Raw genomic sequence first — 13,793 nt, forward strand, 5'->3', positions numbered from 1 at the left:
CACAAAGACCTCGGAGTTTGTCCCTAACTGCAGCAGCACAGCCACGCCCCAGAAGCATGGCACAGTGGGGCTGTATGAGCAGAGGCTGGTCCAGGCGGGGGCCAGTCCCCATGCAGAGCAGGGGCTCGGATCTATTGGGGAGGCCCAGGTTGTGCAAGGGAGGGGAGTGTAAGCATAGAGCAATAAGAGATGGGGGTGTGGAGATAGGGATGGTACGGTAATAGGGACCTATGAGGAACCATGCCTCTGCTTCCCTTGTAACAAGGAACTCCCGTGTCCTGCAGGGGAAAGGCACAGTATCCCCATTTCTCAGCCCCCTGAGCCAGCCAGTCCCGCTGTCCTGGGTTGAATGGAGCCAGGGCAGGGGAAAGGTCCATTTCTTTCTCCCCCGCCAGCCAGCCACCAGTCCTCCCAACAGAGCAGTATTGTTTGAGCCCCTGCAATTGTGTATTCAAAGCACATCTGTTTTCTAGTACTCATCTACCCCTAACTACCCAGGTAACCCCTCCAGGCCATCTCCCTGCCAGCAGCAGTGCGGTCAGGAGCTGCATGACTCCCTTCTCTCGCTGCCTCCCAGGTCTCCAAGAAGCTGGTGAACTCAGTGCCAGGCTGCGCGGACGATGCGCTGGCTGGGCTGGTGGCCTGTAACCCGGCCATCCAGCTCCTGCAAGGGGCACCGGGTGGCCTGCGATCCGACCTGGAGAACATTCAGGGACGGTGGCGCTGCTGTCTGAGGAGGGTCAGGACACGAGCCCGCACATGCAGGTATGCGGTGCAGGAGCAGGGAGTGGGGCCAGGCTGGAGGCATGTTTGGGGAGCGGGGGGAACCGAGGGGGGGTTACCAGCCCAGTGCCCAGGAGACAATCTCATTATCCAGCATGGTGAGTCACTAATGCAGTGTGGAGGTACAGCTGCAGGCCTTTGGCTGTGGGTGGCAGGGCCCTGCTACACGGAGTGTGCCGGGGTTGGTGCTAGTGGAGGGTCCTATTGCTGAAGACATGACAGGAAGCAGGGAGATCAGAGTGCAAGCAGTGCATGTTGGAAGTGAGGCTCTCTCACTGTGCCCCTAACAGGACACACTCTCTTTCCCCTGCCTAGGGTACATCGGAAGGGATGCTCACCGGAGTGGTGGCTGGCGCCGTCTTCACTTCTCCCGCAGTGGGCAGCATACTGCAGCAATCCGGGCAGTGACACAGGCTGGCTCAGGTACAGAAGTGCAGTGTCAGATGGGGGGTCCCTCCTAAGAGTGGCAGAGAGCAAGTGAGGCACCTCGCTTCCTTCTGTCTCCCTTAGCCGGGACGCTGCTGATCGTGAAGAACTACACTGGGGACCGGCTTGAACTTCGGGCTGGCACTGGAGCAGGCGCGGGGCAGAGGGGCCGAAGTGCAGATGGTGGTGGTGGGTGACGACAGCGCTTTCACTGCGCAGAAGAAAGTGGGGAGAAGAGGGCTGTGTGGCACAGTGCTCATACACAAGGTGAGTGGGATGGGGCAGCCCCCCAGTGCCAATTAGCTGTGGCGGCACAGTGTTCATAAACACTGTTAGCAGATCAGTCCCCAGTGGCCATTCACTGTGCAGGGCCCACTGCAGATCAAAACCACCAGCCCTCAATTACTTTCCCAGCAGCCTTGGATCCAGCTCTGCCTGCTGGAGTCAAATCTGGATAGCCTGAAGGGGTCTGATCAGCTGTTCCTGTTCAGAGGATTTAGTTGTCCACATCCAGGGCCCTGGTTGTAATGCCAGGGGACTCTGGTGGGGTTGTAACTGACCCCATCTTTGCTCTCCCAGGACAGTCAGAGCCTGGTCACTTTCACTTGGTGCGTCTACTCAGGTCCAGCAGAGGCTTTGGGGCCAGCTGGAAGCTGTGATGTTTGGGTTACAGGCTCCGCCCACCCAACCAGGAGTGTTTGAATCCAGGCACAGAGCTGTCTGCATTGCGTTTGTTGCTTTAAGTTGTGGGGGAATGGTTCTCTGTGATGATTAGCTCTAGGCAGTCACTACTGCAGTGACTTATTTGTATCTCAGAGCAAGTAGAAGCCAGAAAGATCAGTGCTCCATTGTACCCGGTGCTGACCAGACACAAGGAGAGTCAGTCCATGCCCTGAAGGACACGTGATGGAAATGCACAAGACAGGCCAAAGAAATGTCTTTTTTTTTTTTTTTTTTTTTTTTTTTTTTTTTTTTTTTTTTGCAGAAGGGACCTGGAATGATTCTCACAGGCAGTCTGTGGCAGAGGCAGATATCGAACCCAGGTGTCCTGGGTCCCAGCCCAGTGCCGTAACCACAAGACCATGTCTGTTTGCATCCACTTCGTCTCATCCATGGATTGAGAGGTCTCAAAGGGCGGGACCATCTCTTTGCTGTGTGTGTGTGGTGCCCAGCATAGTGGGCCTGGTCCAACTTTGGGGCCAGTGGGTGCTACAGTAGCACGCATGCTAATCAGATGCCTTGCTCCGTGTTGGGTTTTACCCCTGGCTGTGGCCCTGCATCATGGGCTCAGGGCTGGCTACAGGAAGGAGCAGCATCCTGAGTTGGCACTGAGGCAGCCTTTCTCCTGGCAGGTGGCTGGCGCGCTGTCGGAGGCAGGGGCGAGCCTGGAGAAGGTTGTTCGCAGGGTGATGGCTGCTGCAGGAGCCATGGGTGAGTGCTTAGGGACTCCTGGCATGGGCTGGGGTGGGCACCACCTCCCACCATAGTGCCCAGGACTGCTGATGGGTGAGGGAGGGGGTCTGGGAGGGACATGTGGCCCCACAGCAATAGGGAGCTCCCCCCAGGGATGTCTCAGCCAGGAGATCCTTGTCTCAAGTCCCAACCTAGATGGTGCCCCCATGCCTAGATGTTCTTCTAGACCAGGGCACCTGCCCCTGCTCAGCCCCACCCTGTCCCCCTAGGGGCTCGGCGCTGATTACAGCCTGGAGTTGTTCTCCCTGAAAACATGGAAAGATCCCTCTGGCCCAGCATCCCTGTCCTGTCACCAGCGAAGGTGAAGTTAACTCTTTCATTCCCTCCCCATGCAGGTACCTTGGCGTGGCCTGTCCCCCTGCATGTCCCTGGCTCAGGACCTACCTTTCAGCTGGCTCAGGACGAGCTGGAGCTGGGCCTGGGTGAGGATTGGCCTCTACATCTATGTGTCTGTTGCCTTGCGCCTGTTCCTGCATTGGATGCATCCCTCTGCCCTTGTCTCCCTTCAGCCTGTGGCTGTCTCTCTGGGGGTGGGGGACTGGTGCATTGGTTCCAAGGGGGTCCAGGTATCCATCACCTACAGGGCCCATGTGCCCATGGGCCTGAATGTTCATTGTCAATGGTGCCTAAGAATCCACTGTTTAGGGTCCCAGGTACGGGCCGGTGGCCGTGCTGCCCGGAGGGGGATAGGGGCCAGGCGGCTCCCATTGGTCCATATTGTGGGTGCCCATGGCCCAGGCCCTATCTCTGGTTTGGGATCAGGTGCTGGCAATAGGGGTAGGGAGCAGGTCGGAGGCCTTGTGACCCCTTCTTTCTCTGCAGGGATTCATGTTGAGGCGGGCGTGCGCAGGATGAAGGTAGGTTGGCTCCCCCCCTCACCTGTCCTCAAGTCTGTTGCTGCCCCACTCCCATCATCTCCCTCCTCTCCCTGCAGATGGTGCCGGCGGACGAAATCGTCAAGATGATGCTCGATCACATGAGCAGCTCTTCCAACGCCTCGCGCGTGGCCTTGGAGCCCGTGAGTGATCCTTCCCCTGACCCGCCTCCCCCCTGTGCAGGGCAGGGCTCACACTCACCTCTCCTCTGCCTTCCAGGGGCCTCTGTGGTGCTGGTGTTGACAACCTGGGTGGCCTGTCCTTCCTGGAGCTGGGTGTGTGGCCGGTGGCGGCTGTACGCTGCCTTGGTGAGTGCCTGGCCTGGCCCGGCCCAGAGCTAGTGGGGTGGGGAACAGGCCAGGACGGTGCAGGAGAGGGGCTCAGATGGGAGGGGATTCAGGGGGTCTCTTCCCTCCTTCCCATGGTAGAGGCTGTGCCTGGATTGTGTGTATAATGCTCCCCAGGTGTGTGCCTAGGGCCCCTCGGCACTGCACCCTGGACCTCTTTGCCCTGGATTTCTGGCCTTGGATCATCCACGAGGTCCTTTAGCTTCCACTCCCCACCCCCTGATCTCCCTTGCACGGTCCCCGTTCTTTGCCATCCCGACTGACGGGTGGGTGGAAGAGGAGAGGGGACTGCTTCCTTCCCTCCCTCCCCTGCGTCCAACCCCTCCTCCATCACCTCTGCGATCCCCTTGCTGGGTCCCCACTGAGCTCTGGTTCCTGTTCTGCTCGTCATGAACTCCCTTCCCTCTCACCCCAGAGGACCGAGGTGGTTCGCGTTGGCCCGAGCCCTGGTCGGCACCTTCATGACGGCGCTGGAAATGGCTGGTGTGTCCCTCACCCTCCTGCTGGCAGATGATGACCTCTTGGACTAATCGGTGAGGCCTTGGGGCATCAATTCCCCCTGGCATTGGGCTGGGGGTTATACAGGGAATGGGGGGCAGGGAGTACCCCCACAGTGCCGAATGACTTTGCTGTGGGGAAGGTGAGGCTTTCCCCTCCTGGTGTCAGGGCTGGGGATGAAACTGGGGTTGATGGCCATGGGTGAGGAGGGCCGAGGGACCATCTTTCCCCCGGAGGGATGGGAGGGAAGCGATGCTCTTGGGGGGCCAGAGGCTGGCAGCAGTGGGTTCCCTTCTGGCACACATGGGCAGAGTAGCTGATGTCCAGCTCCTCGGGCCCTTGGCCTCATGCATAACGGTGGTGGCATCTCCTTGGGCTGGGCCATGAGCCAGGACTGGGCCCAGCAGTGGTGGGCTGTGGTTGGCCACAGGCAGAGAGGACCCTGAGTTCCCTGACCAGCCCTGTGCTAATCACTCAGCCCTCCCATCAGATGGCTGGGAGCCAGGCCCTACAGGGGGCTAGTGTTCTGGTCCTGACCCTGCCGTCTTACTTCCCCCTAGATGCTGAACCACAGCTGTGGCCTGGCCCAACCTGGCCCGAGTACTTGTGACAGGCCGGAGCAGAGTGCTGGCTGCACCTGTGGAGGGCCTAGGTGGAGGAGCCCATCCCAGCTGGAGGTATGGAGCAGGGGGGTTCTTGCTACTGGGCATCGCTGGACATGGTTCTGGAGACACTGGCCGAGGCCCTGCTATTGCCCTGCCGCTGAGGCCGAGGGAGTGGGCGCAGCCTGAGACAGGCGGGGGGACAGAGAGACCGAGCAGCCCTGTTATGCCTGCTACCGGGGAAGGGAACATGGGGCTGAGGAAGGGCCTGTCCATCAGGACTCCTCGTTATCTCTTCAGGTTGGAGGGGGTTGGGTCCAGTGTGGTAGAGTGCGGGGGCTGGAGGCAGGACTCCTGGGTTCTATCCCAGCACTGGGAGGGAAGTATGGTCTAGTGTTAGAGCATGGGGCGTGGTGTTCCCATCTAATTTGCTGACAATCTTGAGATCATAGGCAATTTACTTCTCTCCCCGTGCCTCAGTTTCCCATCTGTAGGACAGGGTGCTGTTGTTCCTTTCTGCCTGGCTGGGGGGGAAATGGGGGTCTGTGCTCCTGGCCTCGCTGACATTTGTAGTGTGCTGTATATGCCAGGGCAGAGGGCATGGGCTGAGATGGGGGCAAGGCTGGGTGGACACACAGGCATGGACAGCGTGTGTACAGGATCTAATGCCCGGGCAGTGAGTGTGCGAGGGGCACAGCCATGAGGTTGCAGATCAGCCCACATGCCGAGCCAGGCACCTCCTCCCACATCTAACCAGCCCCCTCTCTCCCTCAGCCCCAGTCTCCCAGCGGTGGCAGCTGTTCTGGAGCGGGTGTGCAGTACTCTGCTGGGCCTGCAGAGGAAGCTCAATGAGCTGGACCGCGCGCGGGGGATGGTGATTGCGGCAGCACCATGCCCGGCTGCCAGGGGTCAGTGCTGGGACCCGCATCTATCCCACAATCCATAGCAGCTGCCCCGGGCTGGAGCTCGCAACAGGCACAGGGATCCCAGCTTGCTGGCTTCTGGGGGTGGCCTCCTTCCCTCTTTGGGAGGGCAGAGGAGCTGGCGAGCTTACGGAGGGGTGGGGAGCATCTCAGTCCAAAGTGGACAGTTCTGGTCCAGCCCTGGCCAGGAAGGACCAAACAAGCCCCTCTCTGGTAGAGGAGTCTCCATCCGCTTCCTGACTACCCCTCAGTGCCCACAGCCATGGGAACTGGGCAACTTGGGGCTCAGGCACCCTGCATTGGGGAGGGGTGGTCACCCTGGCGCTGCCTGTGGTGCACCCGCTGAGAGCACTCTGCTTGCTCACCAAGGCTAAAGTCACTTCCAGGAACCAGCTTCATTATCCCCAGGCATGGGGCTCCCCTCCATCTGGCACATCCCCCCTGGAGGGCATGGGGCTCCCCTCCCCCATATCTCCCTTCCAGGGGTACAGGGTCCCAGGCTGGCTCTCCCAAGGCTCCCATAGAGCAGGGGTCCCAGGCTGGCTCCCCATAGGACTTGGGATCTCAGGATCCCTCCTGTGCCCCAGGAGCATCCTGTGAGCTCTGCCCGGTGCCTCTCTGCCCCCGAAGCCCTCGCTATTCCTGGGGTGGGACCGGTTGGAGGGAGCCAACTCTCAAGCCCAGCCCCTTTGCCTCTCACCCGAGATGCCGTGTGTCTCCAGCCATACAGGAGTGGTTGAACTCGACGCCCCTGCCTGCCCGACCGTCCCAGCTCCTCTCCACTCTGGCCAGGCTGATGCTGGAGAAGATGGGGGGTCGTCAGGGGCGGTGAGTGCCACAGATGGGGACTTGGGTAGGTTTGTCCCTGCTGAACTGATCCCTGCCCCCCTTTTGGCAGGGGTGCATTATGGCCCTCGTGGGAAGATATGAGGCCTGCGGGAAGGTTGGGGGTGGTATATGGATCCTGTGTCCGATCACCCCGTGGGAGGGATGGTATTTCATCATCCTGGGGGAGTAGGAGCCCTGCCATCTCTGTGCCCATCACCCTGCATCAGGGCAGCACTGCTACTGAGCAGCCTGGCGTTTTCCTTGTAGCTGTACGGGCTGTTCCTGACGGCAGCTGCGCAGCCCCTGCAGAGCCGCAGTGACCCCGCAGCCTGGGCTGCTGCCATGGAGGCCGGCATCGAAGCCATGCAGCGGTGAGTAGAGTCCACAAGGTGGGTGGAGGGTCATGTGGGTCCAGGGGGAAATTGCAGCAGTTCCTGGCCCTGCCAGGGGAGGGGGGACCCTGAGTGGGAAGGGAAATGGGGCATTCCCACCCCTACCAGTGGCCCGTGACCCCTCCGTGGTGGGTCTATGGCACTGCTCCGTGCTCGCTACTGATCCCTTTGCTTTCTGTGCCAGGTATGGGGGAGCCGCCCCTGGGGACAGGACCATGGTGAGTGACAAGCAGCTGCCCTGCCTCCTGGGCACATGATGTGATGGGGACTAAGCAAAGCTCTGCCCATGCCCGTTACACTGCCACTGGGGACCCTCTTGATGCTATGACTGCTCCCATCTACGGGCAACACTGAAGGCAAGGGAGGCCATTCAGTGCAGACACAGGGATATTCCCCATCTGGCACTGTCCCCTGCTGGCTCAGGCAGGCTTTGCCCCCAGTGAGCCCCAGAGGGATCCAGGGGCAACCTCTGCTCAGTAACCCTGACCCCAGCCACTTGCCCCGTCTCCCAGGGGCCCTGCCCTCACCACTCCTCCCACTTGTGTCTTGGGCAGCTGGATTCGCTCTGTGCTGCTGCTGAGGAGCTGCGTGCCCTGCAGGCCCCTGGTGCCGACCTACTGCCCGTGCTGGCCAAGGCAGTTCAGGTATTAGAGCTCACTTCCCACCAGGCCCCACTCCTTCAGTGACAGGGAGGAGCTAGTGAAGGGGTGGAGCCTGCAGCTGAATGGGCCCCTGAGCAGATTCCAAAGCCGCATAAGGGAGTTGAATGTGGGGCTGTGACCCTGTTGGTCTCATGAGCTGAGTCGGGGCAGGCAAGCCCTTGGGCACCTTGAGAAAGCTGCAGGAAGGGGGGCGAATGGCTCTTAGCAAGAACTGAGCCAAAGCCTAGCGTGAGACATGAGGGTGCTGTGCCAGTGGATGGCTGTCTTTGACGGAAATGTAAAAACAGGCCCTGGCTATGTCTGGACAGGAAAATTCCTATGGTGCAATTTGCAAAAGCAGGGGATGATGGGTATCAGCAGAGCTCTGGAGGTACCGAGATAGCAGGGGAGCTGTGCGTCAGGATCGAGGAGCATTGGCACAGCTCAGGGGGGCAGGATGGAGGGGCATCGGGAGAGTTGTAGAGGGAAGCCCCTCTCCCCCAGCTACTGGCTGCATGCCCGACCCAGTTGTGTTCCCCATGTCCCTTGGGGACACTCCTGCCTATAACCTGCTCCCTCCCATGGTCTCTTGGCAGAGCGCAGAGGCTGCGGCTGAATCCACCAAGAACATGGAAGCAGGCGCTGGCAGGGCCAGTTACATCAGCTCGGCCCGCCTGGAGCTACCAGACCCAGGGGCTGTGGCAGCAGCTGCTGTTCTGCGCGCTGTGCTGGAAGGGTTACAGAGCTAGAACGGGTGACTCTGCCACCTCCCCCTGCTCCTGGGTACTCCCCCACTTTACCCTCCTCCCCCTGCAAGTCCCTGGGGCCCTTCTGTGCTGACTTGCACACCCTTTGCAGGCAAGACAAGCAGAAGCGATGTTAACGGAAGTCCTACCAAGAGCTGGCTCAATGCTCCTGGGTCTGCCCAGAGCAGGATCTTGTCGGCAGGAATGGGGGCCAGCAGGGAGACTGTGGTCATCCCTGTGCCACTGCTCACTGGGTAGCTGGCCCCCTGGCCCCCCCAGTTCATCCCTGCTACTGGGTGCTGTGAGTGCGGTGGCTGTAATAAAGAGTCCTGCCCCAGAGATGATGGCCCGTTCCCTTCTGTAGCAGCAGCGCTTGCCCGCCCGCCTCGTTCTCACAGCACAGAACAGCTGCTTCCCCCTTCACTCCCCCCCGCTCCCCGAGGTGTTTCTGACTTCGGGATTACTCTAAAAGCAGCCCTGCTCTGATGCTGAACGGCGCCTCCTACTGCTGGGGCTCAACTCCCTTGGGCATGGACAGCAATAAATTGCACCAGCTAAGCAGAGACAGTGCAGGCTGTGCCTGGCTGTAGCCTCTCCCCCTGCCCTCACCCACAGAGGATTTCCAAGCACCTCCTTCCAGCTGTAGGGGAATTAATTGTTCCCTCCCCAGGAAGTAGGCTCAAGTGGTGTCCAGATTCCCTATTGCATGGAGGAGAAAACTGAGGCAACCAGCACAGATGGTCACATGGTGAGTCAGTGCAGAGCTGACACTAGCTCTGAGCTCCAGAGCTGAGGTTTCAGCCCTGGCTCATGCCTCCTCATATGGTGAACCTGGGTGTGCCTGTCAGGGTTCTCTCACCACTCTGAACTCTAGGGTACAGATGTGGGGACCCACATGAAAGACCCCCTAAGCTTATTTCTACCAGCTTAGGTTAAAAACTTCCCGGAGGCACAAATCCTTCCTTGTCCTTGGATGGCTGCCACCACCAAGTGAGTTAAACTAAGATTCAGGAAAAGGACCACTTGGAGTTTTTGTTTCCCTAAAATATTCCCCCAAGCCCCTTCACACCCTTTCCTGGGGAGGCTTGAGAATAATCTACCAAACAAATAGGTAAACCAGAGTCTTAATAAACATAACTTTATTATAAAGAAGAAAAAAAAGTAAAAGAAGTACCTCTGTAAAATTAGGATGGAAGGTAACTTTACAGGGTAATCAGATTCAAAATACAGAGGATTGCCCTCTAGGCAAAACTTTAAAGTTACAAAAAACAGGGATAAACCTCCCTCTTAGCACAGGGAAAATTCACAAGCTAAAAACAAAAGATAATCTAACATGCCTTGCCTTATTTACTTACTCTTTTTGCAATATTGAGACTCATTTTAGGATGATTTTAGGAGAAGAAGTTTTCTGACCTGATGCTTCTCTGCTTCCCCAGGGAACACACAAACAAAGCCTCCCTCACCCCATCCCTTTTGAAAGTATCTTCTTTCCCCATTGGTCCTTTTGGTCAGGTGCCAACCAGGTTATTTGGAGCTTCTTAACCCCTTACAGGTAAGGAGGAATTCTAGGCTACCCTTAGCTGTAGGTTATGACAGTGCCCAATTACCAGGCCCTGTGCTACAGCAAGCGGGGACAGGGCACCACTGAACTGAGCAGCAAAGTTTCCAGGAGCACAGGAGCCAGGAAAGCCATTGGCTGTGGGGCTGTGCTCATCTGCCTCCCCTACCGTGGCACAGAGAATCATAGCTGAGCTGTGGCAAGACCCTGCCTAGAGCGCACAGGGCCCCTTGTTACCAGGAAGCTGGTGACAGAGGGAGGAAGGGGTGGCATGTGGAAAGATTTACATCTATCTGAGCTTGGCTAAGGGTTGCTGGGACCACCTGCACATGCTTCAGCAGCTGTAACAGCTACTTCACTGTAAGCACAACACAGGCTCCTGCCACCTGATGGTGAACAGGCTTGAGCTCTTCCTGCTCTCCCGGCTGGGGTCTCCCCTGCAGCTTTTGGGTGAGGTAGTACTGAGGAGGGATCTTTGTGTGTTCTCCACCTCCTCCTAGCACGGGTCTCCTCTCTCTGTGCCTTCAGGCTGCTCCTGGGGTGGGGACCCTGTCCCACTCTTCGATTTCCCCCTTCCTGTTGGGCAGAGAGCCAGGCTCCCCTGGTGTGTTTGTTCAGCACTGCCTGTGCCGTGAAGGAGTTCCCCTAGCATGTCAGGACTATGAATTCTCAGGACAGCAACTCAGCAGGTCTGGGGAGGGATGTGGAGGGGGGCAAGGTACGGGAGGGGTCCTCTGCATATTCTGAGGCTGGGTAGAGAAGAGGGGGCAGGCGCTGCGAGTGGGAAGCACTGGGATGAAAGAGTAGAATGAGGCCATGTCTCAGCTTTGTAGTGAGATCCAGTAGGCTGTGGAGGCCAACTCCCCCTACACTAGCTGAGTCCAGCCCCTGCAGAGGAACACACAGGGCCAGTCTTGTCCTGGCAGGGATAGGTGACTGCTGGGAGCTTTGCTCCCCACCATGACTCCACGCCCCGTCAACCCTTCATGGCTACTATGCAAACATTTTGTTTCATAACAGCTCCTCTGCTGGGGTTTTATTTATTCCTTAGTCCCAGCCTGTTACACCATGTGTTTCAGGCTTTGCACCTCCTCAAAAATAGTTGTTACCTGCCCTCTCTTAGGGCTTATGGTTACTTTAACTCCATGCCTCTGCCCTCCCCAGCCTTAACCTGCTGAAGTGATCACTCTGCTCCCCACAGCTCGGTACGGTTTATTCCCGCCCTGCAGAGCCTAGCTTCATGCAGAGGGGCTAGCAGGCCCTTTTTCCTCTGGGTAGAGCCTTTCCCTGGGCTCTCTTCAAGCTCTCCCTTGGCTCCCTTATCCTCCCTAGGTATAGTCCTGAGCAGGTGTTGCTCCATCCCTCAGCAGGCTGCAGCTGTTTAGTCTGCAGGGATATTGTACCTGCTTCATTTAAGGGGCCAGCCCCCTGAGATAGGGAAGTCCCCTACTCCAGGCCCTCTATCTCTGTCACTTGAATCAAGGACAAGGGGGAAGAAGTACTGAGGCATAGGTCTCATTCCACAGATCCTGAGCTGGTTACTCCAGCCCAATGTACCACTGTGAAAGCTGCCACAGGAGAAACCTGCTCAGCCAATGTGCCTTGGGAGAGCAGGAGCTGGCACCGGCCCACCTGCAGAGGATTGCCCCATGCCAAGGGCCATCTCCCCTCCACCTTACCTACACACCCACCCAGCAGGCAAGGCTTGCAGGCTGCTAGGGGATCATGAAACAGGCCAAGATGCTGCCAGTGTGTGGTGTACATTGTTGTGAATCCAACCAGACAAGGGCTGCTTCCTGGACCATGGACCAGGAAAGGCCCAGCATATGGAGGGACCAGCTGGATGATGCCACAGGCAAACACTGCACCAGCTGGGGAAGGGTTGGAGCTGACCAGAGTCCAGGACTAGGAGTGGCAGGGATGATCCTTTTCCTGGGTCAGCACAGAAGGGAGACTAGCTTTTACCTGCCTGAAGCAGTTCTTCTGGCTGCTGGCACAATGCATAGCTCCAGCTAAGCCATGACATGGCAGCATTGCTGGGGATGGGAGGGGTTTGAGACATGAGCCCAGGTAACTAGCAAAGGGGAAAGTGAGCAACCGATGTGCTGGAATTAAAGCAACGAGGAAATCCAGCTCTGGGCAGGGCTGCAATACACCCCCCACCCCCTTTCCTCTCTCCTGGAGCAAAGTTTGCAGACGAGCGCAGGGCATTTGAGGCAAAGGGCTAATTCATCAAGCCAACAGATCAGAGCACCCTGCTGGCACCTGCCAGTTTATGGAACTGAATGGCTAAAAAGGGTATCTTTACTTTGGCAGCCTGCACCGCTAGGCTCTTTGTCCTGCCTCGCTCTGATGAGCCGGATCAGTAAGGGTGTCCTTGTTCCCTGACAGCTTGAGCTCGCTGGGGGAAATGTACCTGAAAGGCCAGCCTCCCTCTTGCCTTTGCTGCACTCCAGCTGGTTACTCCCAGCACTAAGCAAATTGAGCAACAGCTGGTTTTTAGGAGGCTGTTTCCACCCCTCCCCAAGTAGACACCCCCTTGACTCCAATTCCAAAAGGATACCATTTATTAAACAAAGGGTAGTACCGTCACCGAGGCCTCAACATTTCAGAATAGCCTATTCAGGTGTACAGTTTCCCAACAAGACATCAGACTGCTATTTAGCATTTATTCTCACTCACAATAAAGCGGTGAGCTGGCACCATTGAACAGGGCAGGATTCAGGGCAAGGCACTAGTGATTCGGGGGTGCCTATCCCCCAGCCTGTAACTTGCCCCTTGTGAGCAACCCCTTTAGCCTGCCAGGTCCCTAGGATCCGCACAGTCTTCAGGGGGCAGGCCTGAGGCCAACACACTCTGCAAATTGGGGTGCCAGTGAGCCAGGGTTTCCTGCAGCCAGGCCAGCCCCTGTGCCTCCACCAGTGCTTAGTTTACAATGGCGCCAAGGAGCCGGACCCATGCTCAGAAGGGGCCCCAGCTTGCTCTATTGCTGGTTGCCCCCCGACCACCACTTGCTCTTCTCAGCCTGCAGGGTTGTGCAGGGTGTTCTGCACTTGTGGGGGTGGGTCTTGGGGAGGCTCTGGCCATAGGGAGTTGGGGTCAGGGTGTTACAGAGGTGCTGAATTTCTGATTTCCCCCTGGGTGCTTGAACCCAGCTCTATTCCAACCTCACCCCCACTCCACTCTTTCCTGCAAGGGCCTCCCCCATTCCACCCCCTCCCCAGAGTGCCCTGCCTCTTCCTGCCCCTGCTCCCAGCCAGTGCCTCTCCTGCCCACTGCAGAATACCTGATCAGCGGTGGGCGGGAGGCTCTGTGGACGAGGGGGACGATCTGATCAGCAGGGCTACCGATGGGTGCTGAGCACACACTATGGGGTGTCTGGCGGGGGGGCTGTGTGGCGTGGCATGGCATGGGCCCACCTCCCGAGGGGATGGGGCATGCTGGCATCACAGGGCCACTGTGCATCTGGCAACAGCCGGTTTGTAAATAGTGGCCTCACACTGGGCTGGGCGGCGCGGGGCCGCCCCTGCCATGCCATGCGCCTGGCTGGCCCCTCGCTCTGAGGACTGACCTCGACGCGCCATGCTCCAGGGCCCCTATGGGGGCCCACAAAATGTTAATCTGGCCCTGGCCTCCACCCCATGGGTCAAAGCCAGGCCCGCCTGGAGAACTGGGGCCCGTGCCCAGGGAGTGCGGCTGGG

The 13,793-nt window shown here is 58.4% G+C and overlaps 1 protein-coding gene across 1 annotated transcript; it reads left to right on the plus strand.

Moving 5' to 3' along the window:
• The first annotated feature begins 1,098 nt into the window (after positions 1–1,098).
• TKFC (triokinase and FMN cyclase) lies at positions 1,099–8,873 on the plus strand. Its single transcript, XM_038404616.1, is given in 18 exon segments — positions 1,099–1,168; positions 1,171–1,206; positions 1,294–1,334; positions 1,336–1,476; positions 2,562–2,640; positions 3,018–3,104; positions 3,505–3,539; positions 3,617–3,701; positions 3,776–3,865; positions 4,322–4,442; positions 4,963–5,041; positions 5,738–5,864; positions 5,867–5,897; positions 6,633–6,759; positions 7,023–7,126; positions 7,332–7,365; positions 7,702–7,791; positions 8,385–8,873. Coding segments are annotated over 18 exon segments (1,515 nt in total). The 5' UTR covers positions 1,099–1,113; the 3' UTR covers positions 8,538–8,873.
• The last annotated feature ends 4,920 nt before the right edge of the window (positions 8,874–13,793 follow it).

This window comes from Dermochelys coriacea, chromosome 6, assembly GCF_009764565.3.
Source record: "Dermochelys coriacea isolate rDerCor1 chromosome 6, rDerCor1.pri.v4, whole genome shotgun sequence".
Lineage (NCBI taxonomy): Eukaryota > Metazoa > Chordata > Testudines > Dermochelyidae > Dermochelys > Dermochelys coriacea.